Raw genomic sequence first — 21,456 nt, forward strand, 5'->3', positions numbered from 1 at the left:
ATGCTGAGTAAAGAGATTTGGATAGTGTAGGAAGACATTTATTTTTGTTTTATGTCATTTTTAACAATTAGCAAATCACTGTGTTCTGAGTTATTAATGAAGAAAGGAATCGAGAGGGGAGTTTACAAAGATGAATATGGCTTAGTCTCTGATCAAAGTGAGGCTTATGATTAGGAATGGGGACAAGACAGGGTGTGAACAAGGTGACTGTCAAATGTGGGATGAAGGTGGCAGCAGCCAGTTGGAAGGATTCCAGGTGAGAACCTTGGTGTCATGGAGCAGCCAGCGAGAGCAGGCTTGACAGCGGAAGTCCTCCTGCACCCATCCCAAGGGTGGGGCTTGTGTAGGGTCTGTGCACAGGACACTGGAGGGAGGGACCAGGAGATACAAAAGGGGTACAGGGATGGATTGGGGAGGATTCTGGATACTGGCTCTATTGGAAATTTTTTTCCCACCAAGCTTGGGGTATGTACTGGAAGGAAGAAATATTCTTCTTCTTTCTCTTCTCTCCTTGACCATATACTACTCTTTTCCAGGACCCACTAACTGACTACACTGAAACTTTGAGAAAATGCATTCTCATTCCCAATAACCAATGTAGAGTCAAGTTTTGGGCAAATAGTTTGTAGCTTGGGGCTTACTCATGCAGAACAGAATTTTAAAAATGCTTTGTAAAGTTAAAAGTCCTTAGTAAATATATTGTTACTACAATAATTGTTTTTGTCTTTTCAGAGGTACAGCGCAAGGAGGGTTCTAAATCCAGAACTCAGACTAAAACCACTTACAGGATGAAATCCAAATAGCAACCATAGGACACTAGGCTTCACCGTGGCTTCTGTCACTGTACCCACCCCAGATATCTCTGCACTTTTGAGCTGACATTGTGGCTTGATTGAAGGGAGTCCCTTTGCAACAGCTACCAGAAAAGCCATGACAGACAACTCAGGGACATCTTCTCTTTAAAAGTCACAGTGATAGCTGTAAGGAATCGGTGTATTAGCTTACTTCCAAGATTAAAAATAGGCTGTACAAAGGTTTTCTAGCCTCTTCAATTTATTTCCCAGCAGAAGTCTCTGAAAAGTGTCAGTTTCTGTCAAGAAAATAATGCTTTTTGAGGACTTTGAACTCTGCAGAGAGGAGTGGCAAATAAAAAGCATTATTTTTTCAATTTAAAGAGAGGATCCTGGGCTTCCCTGTTGGCACAGTGGTTAGGAGTCTGCCTGCCCAATGCCAGAGACACGGGTTCGAGGTCTGGTCCGGGAAGATCCCACATGCCACGGAGCAACTGGGCCCATGTGCCACAACTACTGAGCCTATGCTCTAGAGCTGGCGAGGCACAACTACTGAGCCCGTGTTATACAATTACTGAAGCCCACATGCCTAGAGCCTGTGCTCTGCAGTGAAGAGAGTAGCCCCCACTTGCCGCAACTAGAGAAAGCCCATGTGCAGCAACGAAGACCTAATGCAGCCAAAAATAAATAGCTAAAATAAATAAAGTTAAAAAAAAGAGAGAGAGAGGGGATCCTGATAATGCCCTTAGGTTTCTGCAGCATTTTCAGATTTCTTATTTCAGGCATTCTTAAGATTTATCTGGTCTTCACAATAACCCTGCAAAGTAGGTGGAGGAGACACTGTTATCCCCATTTCTCAGAATGAAATAGAACCCCCAAATAGGTATAAGACTCCCCAGGATCACAGAGCTGATTGGTGCCAGAGCCCCTAGCTTGCTGGACCTGTGTCTGGATTGTTTGACAATGGCGATGGGCCACCAGGCCATTGCTCAGATGGCTTCCTTCACAGGGGCTAGTGTTGCTGAAGATTCACCCAGAATCTCCATTTTTAACTTTTATTGCCTCATTTATCTGCTCTGTTCGTGACCCTGGATGCATCTAGGCTTAGAGATGGACTGAGCTGCAAAAATATGTTGCAAATGACAAATGGACGTCTGGGCAGTCGCTCAGCAGGGGCCCCTCCTACTTCACTGCTCCTGGCTCACCTGTATTTGCTTTCTCTCTCCCTGGCTCCAAACACCTCCAAGATTTCTGCACCTGCTTTGGCTCCGCATATTTGGTGTTCCTTTGGATTTATCTCCTGGAATTGTAGGCCTTTGCCTGCTCCTTAAACCTCAGAAACCCTCTGACTCCAGAGTCCTCAGCCCTATTTAAGCCCAACCACTGGTCAGGCCTGCCACTGGGATGGTTATGGGCCAACCCTGAAAACACATCAGTCCCATATTTATAGTGATGCTTCCTCAGATTTTAAGCCACATGTACCAGATAAATGTTTTTGTCCTTTTATTTCTCTATTTAAAAAAAGAGTCTCTATAAAAATAATTCCTTTTAAGTTCTTTAATTAGGTGTAAATTTTATATCCAGTCCAAGTACATCTCTTTTTCTTTCATTCACTCGGAAACACGGAAGTGTCTCTTTCGTGGTGCAACTATCAGAGTTAGATGCAAATAACCTGGGGTGGAGCACACAAGCTTGAGTGTGGTAGAGGAGGGGAATGATTAAGACATGCCTCTGGGGAGTTCACGGTATAGTTGGAGAGAAGCCTGCATCTCAAGATTACAACAGAGTGTGATAAGCATAATGATAGGGACATGTAGAAAGGGCTGTGGGAGCAACAAAGACCTTGCCAAAGGGGCCAAAGGGCATACAGCGAAAAGGACATTTAAACTACATCTTCAGAAGTCAACATTTAGCCACATATAGACTCAAAATTCTTTCCAAAGTAGAATGCTGGCTAAAGGTCTTTCCCATAATTACTCTGATGAGAGGATCCACCTGAGCATGTTATATGGCTTCTCTGTCATGACATGATTTCACTGTCTTCTCGTGTGTTGCTGCATTGTGACTTCATACGTTCCAAAGGCAGGGAGTGAGGACAGTGGGCCCTGCTCGGGGCTGTGGCTGTTACATGGCAAAGCCATCTTTGCAGTCACATTATCCTTGTTTCCTCCTATAACATGGGAGAGTCTTTCTTTTTAGGGTTCAGTGGCTCAACAGGTTTGGAAGGATTTGGTAAAGGGATGCTTCCTTGAGTTCTACTGCTTGGAGAAGACAGGAAATTTAGCAAGTCAAATGGCAAAGGTAAAACCACTGTGGACGGTTTCTCTGTGGACAAGGATTGCAGGGTGTGGAGGTACCGAAGCTGAACAGCAGCTGGAGTGCCTGACAGAATCTCGGCTGCCATCCTCAGGGACTCGGACGCAGCCTTCTCCCCTTCTGCAGCGATCATCTAGACAAGGGATGTGAAGAAAAGCAAAGTGATTTTTCTTCTTCGCCCCATGAAGGTTTTAATCCTACTTAGTGTGACTCAACAAACAAGCACTAGTATCTACTGTGTGACAGGTGTTGCTAAGCACAGGGGAGCAGACTATCTTTTGTTCTTAAGGATCTTGATCTAGACAGAGTGATTACACTGTTAATTGTAATTTAGGGTAGAAGTTTTTAAGGGCCATGACCAGTATAGAGGAAGTGTTAGGGGAGTTATAATGTCTGGTGGGCCTTGGAAGAGTAGTAGGATTTTGCCATTTAGAGGAAAGGTTGGCCAGCATTCCAGGCAAAGACATGGAATCCTGAAAGAATGACTCCCAACTCAGGTTAGCATTTCAGAAGAGAAAGCATGAAGCTCACCACCCAAATGTCACCTTAAAGTGGGCACAGGGCACTGGACTCAGATCTAGAAGCAACTCTGCCCAGAGGACTGCCTTCCTCCTCCACCAAAGCTCCAAAGTTATCCACCCTCTTACATAGTTAGGGGTTTTTCTTTACCTACGTTCTGTTCTTTAAGGGAAATCCACCTCCCCTCCAGTCCTCATTTTCTCTTCCCAACACCCTTCCCATCCACACCTCAATCCTCAGGAGCTGCCGGCAACCACACCTTCTCCCTGGCACGCCTGAGTAGAGGCTATGAGTAGCACAGCCTTCTCTCAGCTCTGGCGTTGAGGGAATTGGGCCCTGATCATGGTTGTCCCTCCAGAGCTTGTGCAGAGCTAGGGATACAGGTCAGGGTGTCATTAACCTAGCGGTGACAGGTGACTGATATTACCCAGGGAAAGATGCCAGTGCTAGAGAGGAGGGATGGAGTGTGGGGAGATGCCTTCAGGGAGACAGGGAGAAGGCAAGATTCAAGGAGGAGAAGGTCACTGTTACCAATAACTTCAGAGACAGGGAATAGCAGGAAAAGAGACCTTACATTGGTCAGGAGGCTGTGAACACACTTGAGGAGAGCAATTTTAATAGAGTGGTGTGGGCACAAGCCAGATTCCCCCCAGCGCCTGGATGCATAGGTGAGAAGCGAAGGGGAAATGTTCTCCATGAGGAGGCCTTCTTTTGGATTCTCTGGTGATCCTCAAAGAGCAGCTGTGCAGGAGGACGCCCTGCTCAGGGCTGGCTCACCCGCACTTTGGCCTGTCTCTGTGCTTCGGCTTCCACCGCCAGCGAGTGCTGCAGCCCGGCTGGCAGCCTCACATCCTTACTGAAAGAGAAAGGGCATGGGTAGGTAGGTGTGCAGCACTGCTTTTAGCAGCCGGAGCCTTCATACAGACCTGCCACCTTCTCTGCTGTCATTTCATGACGCACGGCGAATTCTGATTTAGCAGCGTGTGTGGCCCCCGACCTCTGCGCAGACAGTGGGCAGGGAAGTGCCTCAAATGCTGATTTTTCTTATCACTGATGCTATAGTAGAGTTATGGTTTTCTCTTTACAAGTGAAACAAATTTTGTGTGGATATACTACAAACATTTTCCCACTTAAAGTTTAATCTAAATCCTGGCTGTTAAATTTCAATAATGAAGAACAGCCTTGAAGAGCCATACTATTAATAATGAGGGAAGTCATCTAAGTTTATAAAAGAGAACTGATTTTGAAAAGGGTAGAACTGACCAAATGAGAACAATACTTAATGTATTGCATGAAAGATACAAAATTGTATTTTCCCCCGATTGTAACTATAAAAAAATACATAGATAGAAAAACTGGCAGTTCCTCAGAAAGTTAAATATGGAGTTACCATATGATCCAGTAATTCCACCCCTAGGTATACACCCAAGGGAAGGGAAAACATGTTCACACAAAAACTTGCACATGAATGTTCATTGCAGCATGATTCATAATGGTCCCAAAGTGGAAACAACCCAAATGTCCATCAACTGATGAGTAGATGAACAAAATGTGGTATAGCCAGCTGCACAATAGAATAGTATTCGACCATAGAAAGGAATGAAGTACTGATCCATGCTACACCATGGTTGGATGCTGAAAACATTAAGGTAAGTGAAGGAAGCCAGACTCAAAAGGCCACGGATTGTGTGATTATAATATTTATATTAAATTCCTGGAATAGCCAAATCGAGAGAGACAGAGAGTAGATTAGTGGTTGTCAGGGACTAGGGGTTGAGGAGGCAATGAAGAATTCCTGCTTAGTGGATGCAGACTTTCTTTTGGAGATGATAAAAATATTCTGAAATTAGCTGGTAGTGATGGTTGCATCACTCTGTGAATATACTAAAAACCACTGAGTTGTAATTTAAAATGGTTAAAAATGGTGAGTTTTATGTTATGTGAATTTTATCTTTAAAAAATGTTTAAATCCATAGAAATCTGAAAGTAATTTGCCCAGATGTTACAGTGGTTATGTTATGGCTATGAGATAATAGGTAAATTTTTTTCTTTCTTTCAAATTTATGCTAATATGGCTACAGTACTCATTCAATGAAAATAATTTTTCAAATAGAAGTTTTTAAATAAAATCAAAATATCTCCCTTTATCATATTGTTCTTCCTGGTTAATTTCCTACCCACATTTCTGTTCTCTCCACTTTGATTCCCCAAATACAGGTCACTGCGTCCAAGGCAACCTGTGGAGGGAAGAGCTTAGATGTCAGTAAGAACCTCCAGGTGGGAGGAGAACACCCCTATGCACCGATGGCCATTGCACTGAGAAAGCACATTTCTTCTGAAAGGATATTATGTACTTCCCTGTTTTGTTTTAACATTATAGGGCCTTGCAAAAATTGTTGAATTTGCACAGTGCCACTCAACAAATATTTGTGGAATTAAAGATGGTGTGGTAGGCTGACTAATGGCTCCTAAAGACATCCATGCCCTAATCCCTGGAACCTGTGAGTGTTACCCGAAAAGAGACTTTGCAGATGCAATTAAGTTCCAGGCTCTTAAAATGGGGAGTTTATCCTGGATGTTGCTGGTGGGCCCTAAAAGCAACTGCAAGTGTCCTTATAAGGGGGAAGTGGAGGGACATCTGGCTACAGAAGAGGAGAAGGTGGTGTGATGATGGAAGCAGGGGTTGGAGTGCTGTGCTTTTAAGATGGAGGAAGGAGCCATGACCTAAAGAATGCAGGTGGCCACCTGAAGCTGAAAAAGGCAAGGAAATGAATTCTCCTCTCAAAACCTCCAGAAGGAACTAGTCCTGCTGACTGACACCTTGACTCTGGCCCAGTAAAACTTCTTTTGGACTTCTGGCCTTCAAAACTGTAAGGCTGGTACTTCCCTGGTGGTCCAGTGGTAAAGAATCCGCCTTCCGATGCAGGGGACGTGGGTTCGATCCCTGGTCAGGGTACTAGGATCCCATGTGCCGCAGGGCAACTAAGCCCATGTGCCACAACCAAGAGCCTGCGCACCGCTACTAAGACCCGACGCAGCCAATAAATAAATAAATAGATATTAAAAAAAAAACTGTAAGGTTAAATTGGTGGTGGTTTAAGCCATCAAGTTTGTGGTAATTTGCTGCAGAAGCAATAGGAAATAATAGAGATGGTATATTTGTTAAATTTGTTCTAAAATGCATTTATTAGAGAACCAAAATCTTTATAGTCTTTCTCTCATATGATATTCTCTTCCATATAATATTCATTTACAGGTACTTTCACTTCCTGTTGGTGGCACTCATCTTCCCCACCTCCCCATCCCAGGAGTGGGAAGAAAATGAATTGTGTGTTCTGGAAAGGGGGGCAGGGCATGGAGCAATATGCGGGCCATACTCTTTTTCCTTTTTAACTTATTTCTGATGATTTCTTGGTGGCTAGATAAATAGTTAGCTTAGTGCATTGGGAACCCTGAGAAGACTAATTTAGGGGGTTGATGGGAGGAAGGAATGTTGAAAAAGACTTCATAGAGGAGGTGACATCTTAAAGAACAATACGATTTTGCCTGTGGGGAAAAGGGAAATATTTGGTACAGAGGAACAGCCTAAGAGCAGGCATGGAAGCATAGACACACTGAACACTGGAGAAACACTAAGTCGGCTGGAGGATTAGATACACTGGGGGAAGGACAGCAAGAGGTGAGGCTACAACAGTTGGGTCATTTATCCACTCATCCAAAAACCCAGTATCTGGCTGCTGTGTAACAGCCCCATGCCAGGTACTGAGGACAAAAGATGAATAAAATATGACCCCTGACATGGAGTTCATGGTATGGGAAGACAAATGTGTAAATACATAAATTATAATTCAGCATAAAAGGGCAAGCTTGAATGTCAAGTGTCTGGACCTTATCCTTTATCCTTTGGAGGGGAGGGATGAACAGGAAGAGAGGCTGAAGGGAGGGCAGAGGGGAGCAACGTGAGTGGTTTTTAAATTCCAGAGCAGCAACTCCCCTGTGTCTTCTTGTTCTAACTTCTTCTCCTTTCAGCTTCTCTCTTTTTTTTTTTATATAAATTTGAAGCTTTATTTATTTATTTATTGGCTGTGTTGGGTCTTCATTTCTGTGCAAGGGCTTTCTCTAGCTGCGGCGAGCAGGAGCCACTCTTCATTGCCGTGCGCGGGCCTCTCACTGTCGCGGCCTCTCGTTGCGGAGCACAGGCTCCAGACGTGCAGGCTCAGCAGCTGTGGCTCACGGGCCCAGTCACTCCAAGGCATGTGGGATCCTCCCAGACCAGGGCTCGAACCCGTGTCCCCCGCATCGGCCGGCAGACTCTCAACCACTGCGCCACCAGGGAAGCCCTCAGCTTCTCTTATTTCCTGAATTCTTCCTTCTTCCACTAGGATGCTAATCCCAGTTTTATCAGTGATGAATTGGACATGTCACGAACATTTGGATACTTCATTTTCTCAGCTGTGTCTGCTCAGGCCCCATCAGGCACGATCATTATCAATGCCTTCGATCCTTAGTTCCTTCTATTGAGGTCTTCCTTCAGCTAGACTCGATTCATAGCCTCCGAACTCAGTTCTGGGCTTGGGTGCCTCATGGCCTCAATGACAGGCTCCGTCACTGGTGGTAATTGCCACCCGACTGGCCAGCTGCCTAGAATGCTGCTTTGTTCCCATCTCTCTTCTGAATAACTTTGCCAACGTGTCTTGGTAAGAAGTGAAGATGCCTACCCTGGTTATGGGCAAGGTCGCTGAGCTTGCTGCCTGTGGCCTAGATGCTGCTGCTTGTGAGGCAGCTCTTGCTTTTCTCTCCCTCCTGTCATTCCAACTCAATCAAATCTAGATGATGGATTGGGTAATTAATCACATAAGGGTCTGTGACATCTTACCTCTTTTCATCTGAAAGTCTTATTTGAACTTATCATTATCTAACTTTGCTTGTTTCCCCAACTAGACTGTAAGGTCCCAAGATGCATTCCTTATCATCTCTGCGTCCCACCAACCCACCCCGTCCAGCCCCACCACCCCTGCCAGCTCCTACCCCCACCACCTTGTGCTATGTGGGCACTTTACAATGAGTCTAAAGCCACTTTTTGTTTTGAGAACAAAAACTGTGGCAATGACTGACTAATCAGCACAGATCGGTGACTATGATTGGCTCAGGGTCAATTTGGCAACCTCTTAACGGTCAGCTCCTTACAGGACAGTACCTTTGAATGCATGGCACATGGAAGGTTCAGTAAATGGCCAATGAAGAAAGGAATAAAAGATAAAGGGATACTTCAACATACTTGGTGTTAAATTCATCTAAGTACCTTTACATCTTGTGCAATGCTCTTCCTCTCTAGAAGAATTTCAGTGAGGGATCGATGTGCTAGGAGACGCTTCATGGTGGTTTGCACAAGGAATTGGACCGCTTTGGACACATGAGCAAGACTGCTTAGGAGAAGAGAGGCATTTTCCATTCGGTAGTAGCAGATGGCATCTATCTCCATTACAAACATGTCTTTGGTTACAACCTAGGCAGAAAAAAAATTTGGATGACAACCCTGATTCTTGGGTTCCTATCCCACATGAGGATAGAGGGGCTAAATATGCTCAAAGGGTATTTTCTCAGTGTACGATGATGGTAAGAAGAAAGAGTAGTTGGCTTGCCGTTTAATCAAAATAGACGTTTTTTTTTTAATTATGGAGTTTGTATTAAATACACTAAAGAACTCAGAATTTAAAGGAATCTTGTTGTAAATCCTTTTGTAAAAAAAAAATCAGGAATAATTTTCTTACATGAAAACATTCAGTTGATTGTATATCAGGTCTTTTAAAACCGATGCCAAAAAAATCTCCTAAAAGAGCAACATGTTCTGGGAAACAAGCACTCAAATGTATTGAGTGTGCATTTAGAGGGCAGTTTGGTGATACACATCCAAAGCCCTAAAAGATGTATGTGCACATTTCCATTTTTAGACATTAATCACAAGGATATATTTCAAGGGTTTAGCTGCAAGGATATGATTCATAGTATTGCTTATTGTAATAAAAAAAAGTAGAAATAATATCAACAATGGGAATTAGTTGAGTAAATTCCAATTACTCAATTAGTTGAGTAAATTAGTTGAGTAAAATCCATACAATGAAATGCTGTGTGTCTGTTTAAAGCAAAGAGGCAGAAGCATAGGTAATATATGAAAAGGTGATAACAGTAGACTGTTGAGTGAAAAAAGACGTTGCAAAATAGTATGTATGGTGTGATATATATATATATATATATATATATATACAAATGCACACACATGTATATGTCTGAAACTACAACCACATATATAGAAAAGTGAAAGGATACATTCTAAAATATCAACTCTATGGGTGATAGGATTAGGTATAAGTTTTACTCCTTTTTATACTTTATTATATAAAATAAGCCTTTTAAAAGTACATTATTTTTATTCACATTTCCATTTACCAAAAGAAAAAATGAGAAAGAACCTCAGACTGAAAGTGGGAGACAGTTTAGGAAAGGCTTATAAATCTGAATCAGTAACAGGAAAGTCTAGATGTTATCTCTACATTTAACTTTTAATTGTGGTAAAATACACAAAACATCAAATTCACCATCTTAACCATTTTTAAGTGCACAATTCAGTAGTGTTAAGTACATTCACATTGTTGGGCAACCAGTGTCCAGAACTCTTTACATCTTGCAAAACTGAAAACTGGTGAACAATTCCCCATTCTCCCCTCCTGGCAGTCCCCGCAACCATCATTCACTTTCTGTTGCTCTGAATTTCACGACTCTATGTTCCTCATATAAATGGAATCATACAGTATTTGTCTTTTTGTGACTGGCTTATTTCACTTGCCATACTTTTCTCAAGGTTCAGCCATGTTGTAGTATATGCCAGAATTTCTTTCCTTTTTAAGGCTGATTATTATTCCATTGTCGGCATATACATTTTGTTTATCTATTCAGCCATTAATGGGCATGTGGATTGCTTCCACCTTTTGGCCATTGTGAAAAAAAATGATGCTATGAACATAGGTATACAAACATCTCTTCAGTACCCTGCTTTCAATTCTTTGGCATCTATACCCAAAAGTAGAATTGGTGGATTATATGGTAATTCTATTTTTAATTTTTTGAGGAACTGTCATACTGTTTTCTACAGTAGCTGCACCATTTTACATTCCCACCTACAGTATACAAGGGTTCCAATTTCTCTACATCTTTGCCAACACTTATTATTTTCTGTTTTTTTCTTAATAAGAGCCATCCTGATAGATGTGAGGTGGTATCTTATTGTGTTTTTGATTTGCATTTCTCTGATGACTAGTGATGTGGAGCATCTTTTCATGTGTTTTTTGGCCATTTGTATATCTGCTTTGGAGAAATGTCTATTCAAGTCTGTATTGAAATGTCTATTCAAGTCAAGTATATATACTATCTACCATATATGGAGGGCAATCTGCTTTACTCAAAGTCATCTGATTTAAATATTAATCTTATCTAAAAAAAATACCTTAACAGCAACATCTAGATGTATTTGACCAAATATTTGGGTACCATGGCTTAGCCAGGTTGACACATAAAATTAACCATCACAAAGGCCTTTGTCCATTTTTAATTGGATTGTTTACTTTCTTGTTGTTGAGTTATAAGATTTTATATATTCTGGATATTAACCTCTTATCAGATATAGTATTTGCAGTTTTTTCCCCATTCTGTAAGTTGCCTTTTCATTCTGTTGATTGTGTCCTTTGTTGTAAAGGAGTTTTAAATTTTGATGTAGCCCATATCTCTTTTTCTTTTCTACTTTTGAGCAAAAATAGTCATTTTCCTCTGGCCCAGAAGTGGTAGCTCGGCCAGGGAAAATGTAGAAAGAAAGCAAAATCCACCACTTGGCTTACCTCGTGAAAGGGTATCTCCAAGGTTTGGAGGCGAAGATCAACCTTGTGGTAGGTATCCAGGCAGGGCAAAAAGAAGAAAAGGCCTAGAAGAGGGGGCAGGGGAAGTGACAGGTGAATGGCTAGCATGGAGGCCGTTGGGGGTTCACTCTTGGCGTCAAGCTGCATGTTGCATTGCTTTTCTTAGCCTCCAACTGCCCATAGACCTCCCCACATCCCACCTCCACCCATGGTGTGTTTCTTGTTACTAAGGCTACCAAATAATTTGTTGTTCAAGCTGGGACACTTTTGAGGGTGAAAGGAGAGCACTATTATGACTTACACCAGGACAACATGTATAAACAGGGATTCTCCCCAGCAAAATGGGCTGTATGATCACCTTGGTCATGGTGCTGACCTGTCCAGATATTGGGTTACACATCTGTCTCCTTCACTAGATTTAAACTCTATAACAAGAGCATCTTATGCATTCCTGTTAGCCTTAGTGCCTAACTTAGTGCCTTTTAGGTGCTCTGTAAAACTATTTCTTGAGTCCATGTGTGTAAGAACTTTACAGCCAGCAACCTCCATGTGGTATTTCTTAAAATGTGAGCCCCAAAGGAATCAGAATAGCAACATCATGATACCAGCCTTCTGGTTGGTTAGTTAGTCCTCACCCACCCAATATAATGTATAGGGTCAATGTGCAATCAATATTTTAGATAGATTGATTGAGATTTTCTGAGAAACCATTGGACACTGTAGGCTTGTACAAGAGCCAAAGCTTTGTTGGAATCAGCAGTACCTCACAGCACCCATGATCTCTCTGAGGAGCCACCCAGCTACTAGCCCTTCTCAGACCCAATTGAGAAGGATGCCAAGAACTAGAACCAGAACAAGGCAGTCCCTGTTCTGGAACTATAGGGTCTGGTTCTATTTTTGTGTGAACCAATATGTTGGTTCTGAATCTTCAAACTGATTTGTGTCTCCTAGCCTGGTCTCTATTCTCTATCTGTTTCTGTAGAGCTGGCTTGGAACTTGGACCCTTTCCAATCTACGCACAGTGGGACTTTGCTTCTTCTCACGTCTTCCTGGCTTAGCTCTTCAAACCCCAACTATTAGACTTTTCAGACTAACGATACTTCTATCTGTGCCCCATAATCAGCTTGGACTTCTGGATACAAACTCTGTAAGACTTTAAGTTCCTAAAGACTAGAGACCATGTCTAATTCATCCATCTTCATATCCTTTGTAGTTAAACAATGAAACACGGGAAGTGCTTAATCTATGTTTCTTAAATTTCATGAACTGAAGGCCAATTTGTTACTTGGATGCTGAACTTTGCCTATCTAGCCTGGTTTGTTCTGATTCCCTGGATCCTGAACTAGCTCAGTTTTGCTCTGAGAATTCACAGGACTCAGACCACTTACATGTTCTACTCAAACCAGTGCCTGGTCATAGGTCCTAGCCTACTTGCTACTCCAGCCAGCCTGGCCCTGGCATTCAGCTTTTTTGCATCCACTCTCTCTTTTGGTCACTGTGACCTGGTAGTAATGCTCTCTGAAGAATTTCTTAATAACCTGTGTTACAAGTAACAGATTGAAAAATGAAGATATCATGAATCAAGTTACTTCATGTAATCTGAGGGCTGTATCACAAATATGCATGGATTGAAGAAATTGGCAAGTCTCTGGGGGGTAAAAAAGGTCATTCTTACCAGGGCCTTTGGCTCTTCCAGGAAGCAGATGTCCCAGTCGGAATATAATTACTCTCTCATACTCCTGTATAACCTAAAGGAAAATTTAATACTTTTGAATCACTCCAAGAGATTAAAATGAAGTCTTCAAAAGATCTTGGTGTGAGAGTGATCCTAGGTATCAGAAATCTTTTGCTTTGAGAACCAAGAAAAAATTTCTGTTAATACTTACATTTCTAAAATATATACTTAGTAAATGAAGAATTTCAGAAACCAATGAAAAAGTATAATAATTTTTGAGACTGTGGACAGAATTTTGATTAGAGATTCATGGTTATCTAAAAGATAATTGGTTCCACCAAATCAAAGTAGTCACAGCATATTTAATTTTGTATATTGCTGTGATTGATGCATTGTGAGCTTTTACATGTATCACTCATTAGCTATTTGCAGACCTTACAGCAGCCATGCAGGTGCTCAGATCACCCTTCAGGAAGAGCCTGTAGCCAACTATATGTTGTCTGTAGGAGATACACTTTTTATTTAAATATACAAATAGGTTGAAAGTAAAAAGATAGAAAAAAATATACCACACAAAGAGTAACCAAAAGAGAGTAGGAGTGACTATACCAATATCAGACAAAATGAAGTTTAAAACAAACACGCAAAAATGTTACTAGTGATAAAGAGGGACATTGTGTAACAATAAAATGGCCAATGTGTTAGGAAAGTATAACAATGGTAAACATATATGTACCTAAAAATAGAGTTCCAACATACATAAAACAAAAACCAAAAGAACTGAAGGTAGATATAGACAATTCAATAATAAAAGTTGGAGACTTTACTATCCCACTTTCAATCATGGATAAAACAACTAGGCAGAAGGTCAACAAGGAAAGAAAAGACTTGAACAACACTATAAACAAACTAAACCTAACAGATAGCTATGCATAACTCCACCCAACAATAGTAGAATACATATTCTTCTCAAGCACACATGAAACATCTCCAGGATAGACCATATGCTGGGCCATAAAAAAACTCAATAAATTTAAAAGGATTGAAAGCACACTAAGTATATTCTCTGATTACAATGGAATGAAATTAGAAATCGATAACAGAAGGAAATTTGGGAAATTCACATATATATGGAAATTAAACCACACACTCTAAAATAACTGATAGGTCAAAGAAGATATCACAAAAGAAATTAAAAAACACTTTGAGGGACTTCGCTGGTGGCGCAGTGGTCAAGAATCCGCCTGCCAATGCAGGGGACATGGGTTCGAGCCTGGTCCAGGAAGATCCCACATGCTGTGGAGCAACTAAGCCTGTGTGCCACAACTACTGAGCCTGCGCCCTAGAACCTGCAAGCCACAACTATTGAAGCCTGCGTGCCTAGAGCCTATGCTCCACAACAAGAGAAGCCACCACAATGAGAAGCCTGTGCACTGCAACAAAGAGTAGCCCCCGCTCGCCGCAACTACAGAAAGCCTGCATGCAGCAACAAAGACCCAATGCAGCCAAAAGTAAATAAAATAAAAAATAAATAAAATTTTAAAATGCTGTAAATTCAAAACACAATGATTTAAAAAGTTTATTTAAAAAAACAAAACACTTTGAGATGAATGAAAACAAAACCTCAAGATGCCAAAACATATGGGATGCAACTAAAGTAGTGCTTAAAGGAAAATTTATAGCTGTAAATGCCTATAACAAAAGAGAAGAAATATCTCAAAATAATACCCTAATTTTCTACCTTAATATACTGGAAATAGAAGCACAAACTAAACCCAAAGTAAGCAGGAAGAAGAAAATAAAGATTAGAGTGGAAATAAATGCAATAGAAAATAGAAAAGCATCAGAGAAAATCAACTGAACCAAAAGTTGGTTCTTTGACAAGATCAACAAAATTGACAAATACTTAGCAAGACTGACCAAGAGAAAAGAGAGGAGATTCAAATTGCTGAAATCAGGAGTCAAAGAGGAATGACAGAGACATCACTACTGTCCTTACAGAAATAAAAAAGATTATAAAAAAATATATTATGAACAACTATATACCAACAAATTAGATAACAGGTGAAATGGACAAATTCCTACAGTCATAAACTATCAAAACTGACTCGAGAAGAAAAATAAAAATGAAAAAGACCCAGAATTAAAAGACTGAATTAGTAGTTTAAAAATTTCCCACAAAGAGAAGTCCAGGACCAGATGGCTTCACTGGTAAATTCTGCCAAATATTTAAAGAGGAATTAATACCAGTTCTTCACAAATTCTCCCAAATAATAGAAGAGGAGGGAAATCTTTCCAACTCATTCTCTGAGGCCAGTATTATTACCCTGATACCAAAACAAGACAGTGATATCACAAGACAAGAAAACTGCAGACCAGTATCTCTCATGAATATAAATACAGAAATCCTCAACAAACAAGCAGCAACCTGACTCCAGTAACATATAAAAAGGATTATACATCATAACCAAGTGAGACTTATTCTAGGAATACACAGTTGATTTAACATCCAAAATTCAATGAATGTAATACACCATATTAACAGAATAAAGGGCAAATACCATGTAATCATCTCAATGGGGGAAGAAAAGGCATTTGACAAAATCCAACACCCTTTCACAAAGACAAAGGAGAAGAAGAAGAGGAAGGAGAGCTTGTGTGAGGAGTGAAATCGGCCACAGCCCCAGCAGCATCTGTAGCGTTCTAGCCAAGGACATGCTCTTCCCTGACAGCTGCGGCCAATGACTAAGAATGGCAAGGATACAAGGGCTTGGCCATTTCTGCCCATTGTGAGACTCATCTGTGAGGCAAACTTTGCTCTGGAGTTCCCTTTCAGTGTGGCCAAGACTTTCTTGGAGGTATCCCACAGTCTGAGGCACTCTCTGTCCAATCCTTCCTTCCCCTTCTCATATCACAGGTGTCAGATCTGCATCATCCTCTGAAGGTTTTCCCTGCCTACTCTTATTCTCTCTCCCCTTAATCTTTCACAGACAATGCCACCCCATAAATCTCTTGCACTTCTAATTCCATCTTGGTATGTGCTTCCCAAACTGACACAGGTCTTCATTTACTTCAGGGACAGCCATGTGTAACCACCTGTGGGCCCAAGATAATTATCAATTGTGGTCTATAGAAGCTGCCTGAGAAGTTTCCTGGAGGTGTCAGGAGTAGGCATCATGACCTCTTCTGGGCTGGTCTTTGTGTTATAGAGTGTAGATGAACTAGACATAGCTCCTGTCCTGAAGGGGCTCTCAGCCTAATGGCAGAGATTGTGTATCCACACATATTATACATGTGGTAACTGCTAGAATTGATGGGAAAGTAGGATGACACGAGAGCACAGGGAAGGGAATGACAGTCTGGAGGAGTCAAGGAAGGCTTCACAGTTATCTCTGAGCAGGTATAAAGAGTAAGAGCTCTCCTGGCAGGTGAGTGGGAGTGAGGGCACTCCATGCAGAGCAGACAGCACGTACCAAAACACAGAAATGAGAGTGGACATGGTGTGGTCAGTGAGAGGCACCAGAAAATTACGTATTGGGTCCTCATGGAATCTCACCTTTATGCAGAACCAGATAGAAAAAGGGAAGGTCACAATGATGAAGAGCAGGGATGTGAGGACAAGAAGCCACTCACAAGCCCCTAAACTGGAAGACTTGGTACCTTAAAAAAAAAAAGCAAAAGAATAATTATATTGGAGCTTCACCATATTCACTGACTAGCACCTCTAGTCCAGTCCTTGGTATTAGGGTCAGAGCAGTTTGCCGACTTTGCTGGAAATAGTGGAACGAGCTGGATATCAGCGTGGTCAGTTCCCAGAGCCGGGGGCACGGTCTGTGAGAAGGGCTTTGTGGGCAGATGGAAGGTGGAGCAGGCTCCTGGAAAGGCAGTGGAGGGTACACTGGAACAAGTACAGAATCTGGGCAGAAGGTCTGGGTTCTGGTTCTGGCTCCACCATTTTCTGTCCAAATGACCTTAAGCAAGGTACACAACCTCTCAGTTTTCTCATCTATTCAAGGAAATGCTATTGCATAACTATTTCATAATAACTATCTCGTGGAATAGCTCATATCTCTGGCATAAGAATGAAATGACATATAAACATAAAAGCACCGAACTGTGTTTTTTTTACATGTCTGGTGTTGTCATTTAAAACTCATGTTTACCTAGTGGTAACTGCTATAAAAGTACTTTTTCTATCTGAGCCCCTCTTAAATAGGTACCTTAAAAATACATGATCAATGAAATTGCTACAAAATAGATTTATGTTCCAAAGGCTGTTAGCATTACAAAGGTTCCATTTAAGTCTTTGTTTTTCAGTGTGAAAAGCAGATTGCTGTCAACTTTGTTAGACATGATTGGCTTTACTTTTGAGCTATCCATTTCCAACTAGAGGACAGAAGCTGTACTCCTTTTATATGCATGTGCCAAAAAGGCATACACATACCACACACACACACACACAGCCATACTTAGATGATATTTCCTTAGTATCCTCTGGAAGTATAATTTTGAGAAAAAACAAGACCCCTTGTCCCTCTCTGCATAGTTTCTTCTATTTGAAGTGGTTCAAACCACATGTGTCCAGAGGTTCATCTTCCCTGAAATTACAGATCCATCTACCACTTGCCCCAATATCTGAAATTCCTCCATGAGAGCCCCTTCTTTGGCTTCAGGTGTGGATCTTTAGACAGTCTTTGAAAATCACCTATATGGGGTAATATTAGCCCATTTGTGCCTATAAAAAAGTGATAAGGAACTGGAGTACAGGCCATCCAGGTTGCTTGGGTGATAAATGAAATGGTATCAGGGAAAATTCAGTCTCAAGGACATAAGCTTCTTGGGGCCTTGTCTTGTTTAAACCGTGTCCCAGGACTGGAATAGTGCCTGACACATACAGGTGCTCAATAAATACTTGTTGAATGTAGGAAGGAAGGAGAAGTGGATAATGAAAATGATTTAAATGTAATGGTTATAGAAATCTCAAGAATTTTAATCCACAGGTACTAGAAAACTGGCCAAAGGGATACTATTTGTCAGTTTAAAAATCTTATAGAGGAATAGAAGGTGACTAAAGATTAGAAATGGTGAAAAGTCTATTTTTAAGGGATGGGAAGGAAATGGATAACTAATTAGTAGGCCTGAAAATTTGATTTCCGTGCTTGCAAAATAACTGGAAAGGTCATCACCAAATTGATGTGCAGATTACTTGAAGAGGGCAGATATACAAGCTGTACCAGCACAAAACCAAACTCGGTGCTAAATGCCAATGTATGGCAGTTCCCAAATGGTGTCCCATGGAACACTAATCCTCCAGGGTGCTCCACAAAGCAAGTGTTCCTGGAGCAAACAAGTTTAGGAAATATTGTGTACTATATCCCACTCCTGGAGCTTCCCAACAGTCACTGGCATATTGAAGCTAGGAGAATCCCTGCAGTAAAGAAGCATTCTTAGCTTTTTTTTTTTTTTTTTTTTTTTTTGCAGTACTTGGGCCTCTCACTGTTGTGGCCTCTCCCGTTGCGGAGCACAGGCTCCGGACGCACAGGCTCAGCGGCCATGGCTCACGGGCCCAGCCGCTCCGCGGCATGTGGGATCTTCCCGGACCGGGGCACGAACCCGTGTCCCCTGCATCGGCAGGCGGACTCTCAACCACTGCGCCACCAGGGAAGCCCCTTAGCTTTGTTTAACCTAGTGTTTCCCAAACATTTGACCAGGCGATGTCTTCTCCAAGCAAATTCATGTTCTATGGAATTTATTTCTCATGCAACCTACTCTGGGAGATGCAGTTTTGGGAGAGGTGTTTCTATCAACATCGTATTAGTTTTTACAATATTCTTCCCTAAGAGCAATAACAGTGTTATTGCCATGTTTACTAGTTTATAAATATATTTCATTTGCCAGTGGTAACCATGGTAAGTAAAAATAAATAAATGCACATACCGACAAAATTTATGTTTTATAAGTGAAGAAAGTCCTCAAAATTCCTTCATACCATAGTTAGGGATGTGAACAGAAAACTAATATGTATACCCAAATCTAACTTGAAGCTTTACTCACAAAATATTATTCTCTTAGAATGAGTTCCTTGAATATTCAATTTGTTTAGTGTAAGTGAATAGTGAAACACTACATGTTAAAGCAGGAAGCGCCTTGAGATACGACAGTCTGAGAATCCTCAACATTTCAGTAAAGTGAAGCTTCTCTTAGTTTCTCCCAAATCTTAGGTAGCCTGGCTGTGGGAGTGTGGTACTAGTGAGGAGGAGAGGGGATGTTGATGTGTCTGCTCCCCTTTCCTCTGGGAGCCACAGAAACCTCCCACACAAGGGCTCAGCAATGGTGTCTCATCCTTAATGGGCTCATCCATTGCTTGGGGGGGCCTGAAGCTCTAGTCACTTTATAGCTGAACAGACTGAGTGAGGCCCACAAGGTGAAGCTACTAGCCCAAGGCCACAGCTAGTTGTTGGCAGTGCTGGAACCATGACCAGAAATCAGGGACAGCACCCTACAAGGATGGGCTTTTCAATAAGACTGTTTTATTCTGGAATGCTGGCTTCTCCACTTCCCACCTGTAGGTCGTGGGCAAGTTACTTAATTTCTCAGCATTTTTTCTCATCTGTGCCACGGGAATGATAATACTCAGTAAAACACCTAGCATGTGCCTGGCACATAGTAGGAGCTCCAAAAATGGGGCTCCCTTCCTTCCCTACCCCACCGATGTGGTCTGAAGCACAATACTTACAGACCTCTAACCTCAGCACTACTGTAGCAGTGAATCCAATAACGCTTCAATGACCAGAAGTTTCTGACCCATGAAAGGGCATCAGTTAGGCAAAACAGCATTAACATGGTCAACATAAACTATATCCCAATTGCTGGAATCTTTCTCAAGTCATAGCTTTCAGTGCTGCAGCATAAAGGGCAGTGCGGGTAGCCAGGAAATGTTAAAATTTCATAGTCAGCAGAAAGTAGTATAACACACTATTCCTTATTTACCTTCCTTTAAACCTCCCTCACCCTGAAATTAAGGTGTAATGAGTTTTTTCTTCCATTCATTATAGAAAGGTTTGGAAGCAGATAAATTTGTTCCTAAGAGTTGCTTCACCTGCAGAAGCCAAAGAGACACCTTTCCCTGTGATTCCCTCCCTTGGGTCTAACTTGCCTCTTGTAGCTTGCAAGGATGTTTTTTTCTTTCCCTCCAGGCTTTGTGCAAGATAAGTGCTTTGAGTGTCTTATCTCATTTTATCCTCACAATTACCCTCTGAGGTGGGTACTATTGCTGTCTGCATTTGATACATGGTTAAGTCCCTGACTATGATCAAATAGTTAGCTGAGATTCGAACTGAGATCTAGCTTTCCTCTACTTGGCTCTGCTGCCTCTACTTTTTTAGAGAGTATGATCACCGCAAAGTGTCAAATACTTTTAGGAAAGTCTGAGGAGGAGAGGAGAATAAGCTACATAGTTGGCCTGAACCATGTTGATTGGTCCCCAACCTGGATCACACTCCGTCCCACCTCCCATCCATGGCTGACCCCTGAGAACAGCGGTATTTAGCTGATGTTACTTGTATTTCTTCTGATGTATTTTGGTCTCCACCACTGAGGGGTCGGTGGGTCCTATCTCGCGTCTTTCATTTCCTGGGAAGCTGAGCAGGTCCAGCAGGCTGCTCTGGCCTCCGAAGCTCTCAGTGCGGTGCCTCATTGCACCTTAATTGCCATCCCTTGGGTACCACTTGGAAAGGCCGCACCCCCTCCCGGGGCCTCAGCCTGACCGCAGTACCTTCCTCAGGCCGCTCGCTCTCCAGCAGCGCCACCACCTCGGTGCCCTCCTCGCCAGAGCCCCGGACCTCATCCACGTCCACCACGGTGGCTGCAGGCGCTCGGGGCTCACTCGGGCTCCCTGCCCGCCCGAGGGCCGGCTGCTCCGGCCCGGCGTCCCGGCGCCCGCGGCCTCTGCCGCCCCTCTCGGCCTTCGCCCTCTTGTTCTCTTTGTGGGAGGACCCGCTGCCTCTCCCGTGGGCCTCTCTGGAGGAGCTCCGAGCCCTTTTCTCCATCCTCAGAACGACCGAATCCAGGAGCGCGGTTCCTGGAAAGTCGCTGGCAGGGTGGCGGGGCGCGTCCCGGGGGGACTATAATGACCTTGGGCGGGGGCGGGACCTGGGCGGTGGGCGGGCGGGGCTCTGCTCGGGGTGAAATCCGGCAGCTGTTTCTTAGGGGAGCTGTGGACAGGGCGCGCCACCCCTGAGACTTGGTG

At 42.4% G+C, this 21,456-nt stretch overlaps 2 protein-coding genes across 3 annotated transcripts in view; one reads left to right on the forward strand and one right to left on the reverse strand.

The window, feature by feature from the left end:
- AXDND1 (axonemal dynein light chain domain containing 1) overlaps nt 1–1,868 on the forward strand; it is a 72,243-nt gene extending 70,375 nt beyond the window's left edge. Inside the window, exon 26 of the mRNA XM_081223381.1 lies at nt 733–1,868. Within this exon, the coding sequence (XP_081079507.1) occupies nt 733–803 (71 nt within the window). The 3' untranslated portion in view covers nt 804–1,868. The remainder of the gene's footprint in view (nt 1–732) is intronic.
- NPHS2 (NPHS2 stomatin family member, podocin) lies at nt 1,863–21,256 on the reverse strand (the record flags this gene model as incomplete). Of its 2 annotated transcripts, XM_081223404.1 has the most annotated exons (8): nt 1,863–3,240; nt 4,404–4,482; nt 5,808–5,863; nt 8,929–9,132; nt 11,516–11,598; nt 13,209–13,281; nt 16,765–16,868; nt 20,983–21,256. In XM_081223404.1, 8 exons carry the CDS (start codon nt 21,254–21,256, stop codon nt 2,962–2,964), a joined length of 1,152 nt encoding a protein of 383 aa, XP_081079530.1. In that variant the 3' UTR covers nt 1,863–2,961. The 2 variants fall into 2 exon arrangements, with proteins under 2 accessions (XP_081079530.1, XP_081079531.1); XM_081223405.1 differs by lacking the exon at nt 8,929–9,132.
- Nucleotides 21,257–21,456: the final 200 nt, after the last annotated feature.

Source organism: Mesoplodon bidens (genome assembly GCF_964165515.1).
Source record: "Mesoplodon bidens genome assembly, chromosome: 2".
NCBI classification, from domain to species: Eukaryota; Metazoa; Chordata; class Mammalia; order Artiodactyla; family Ziphiidae; genus Mesoplodon; species Mesoplodon bidens.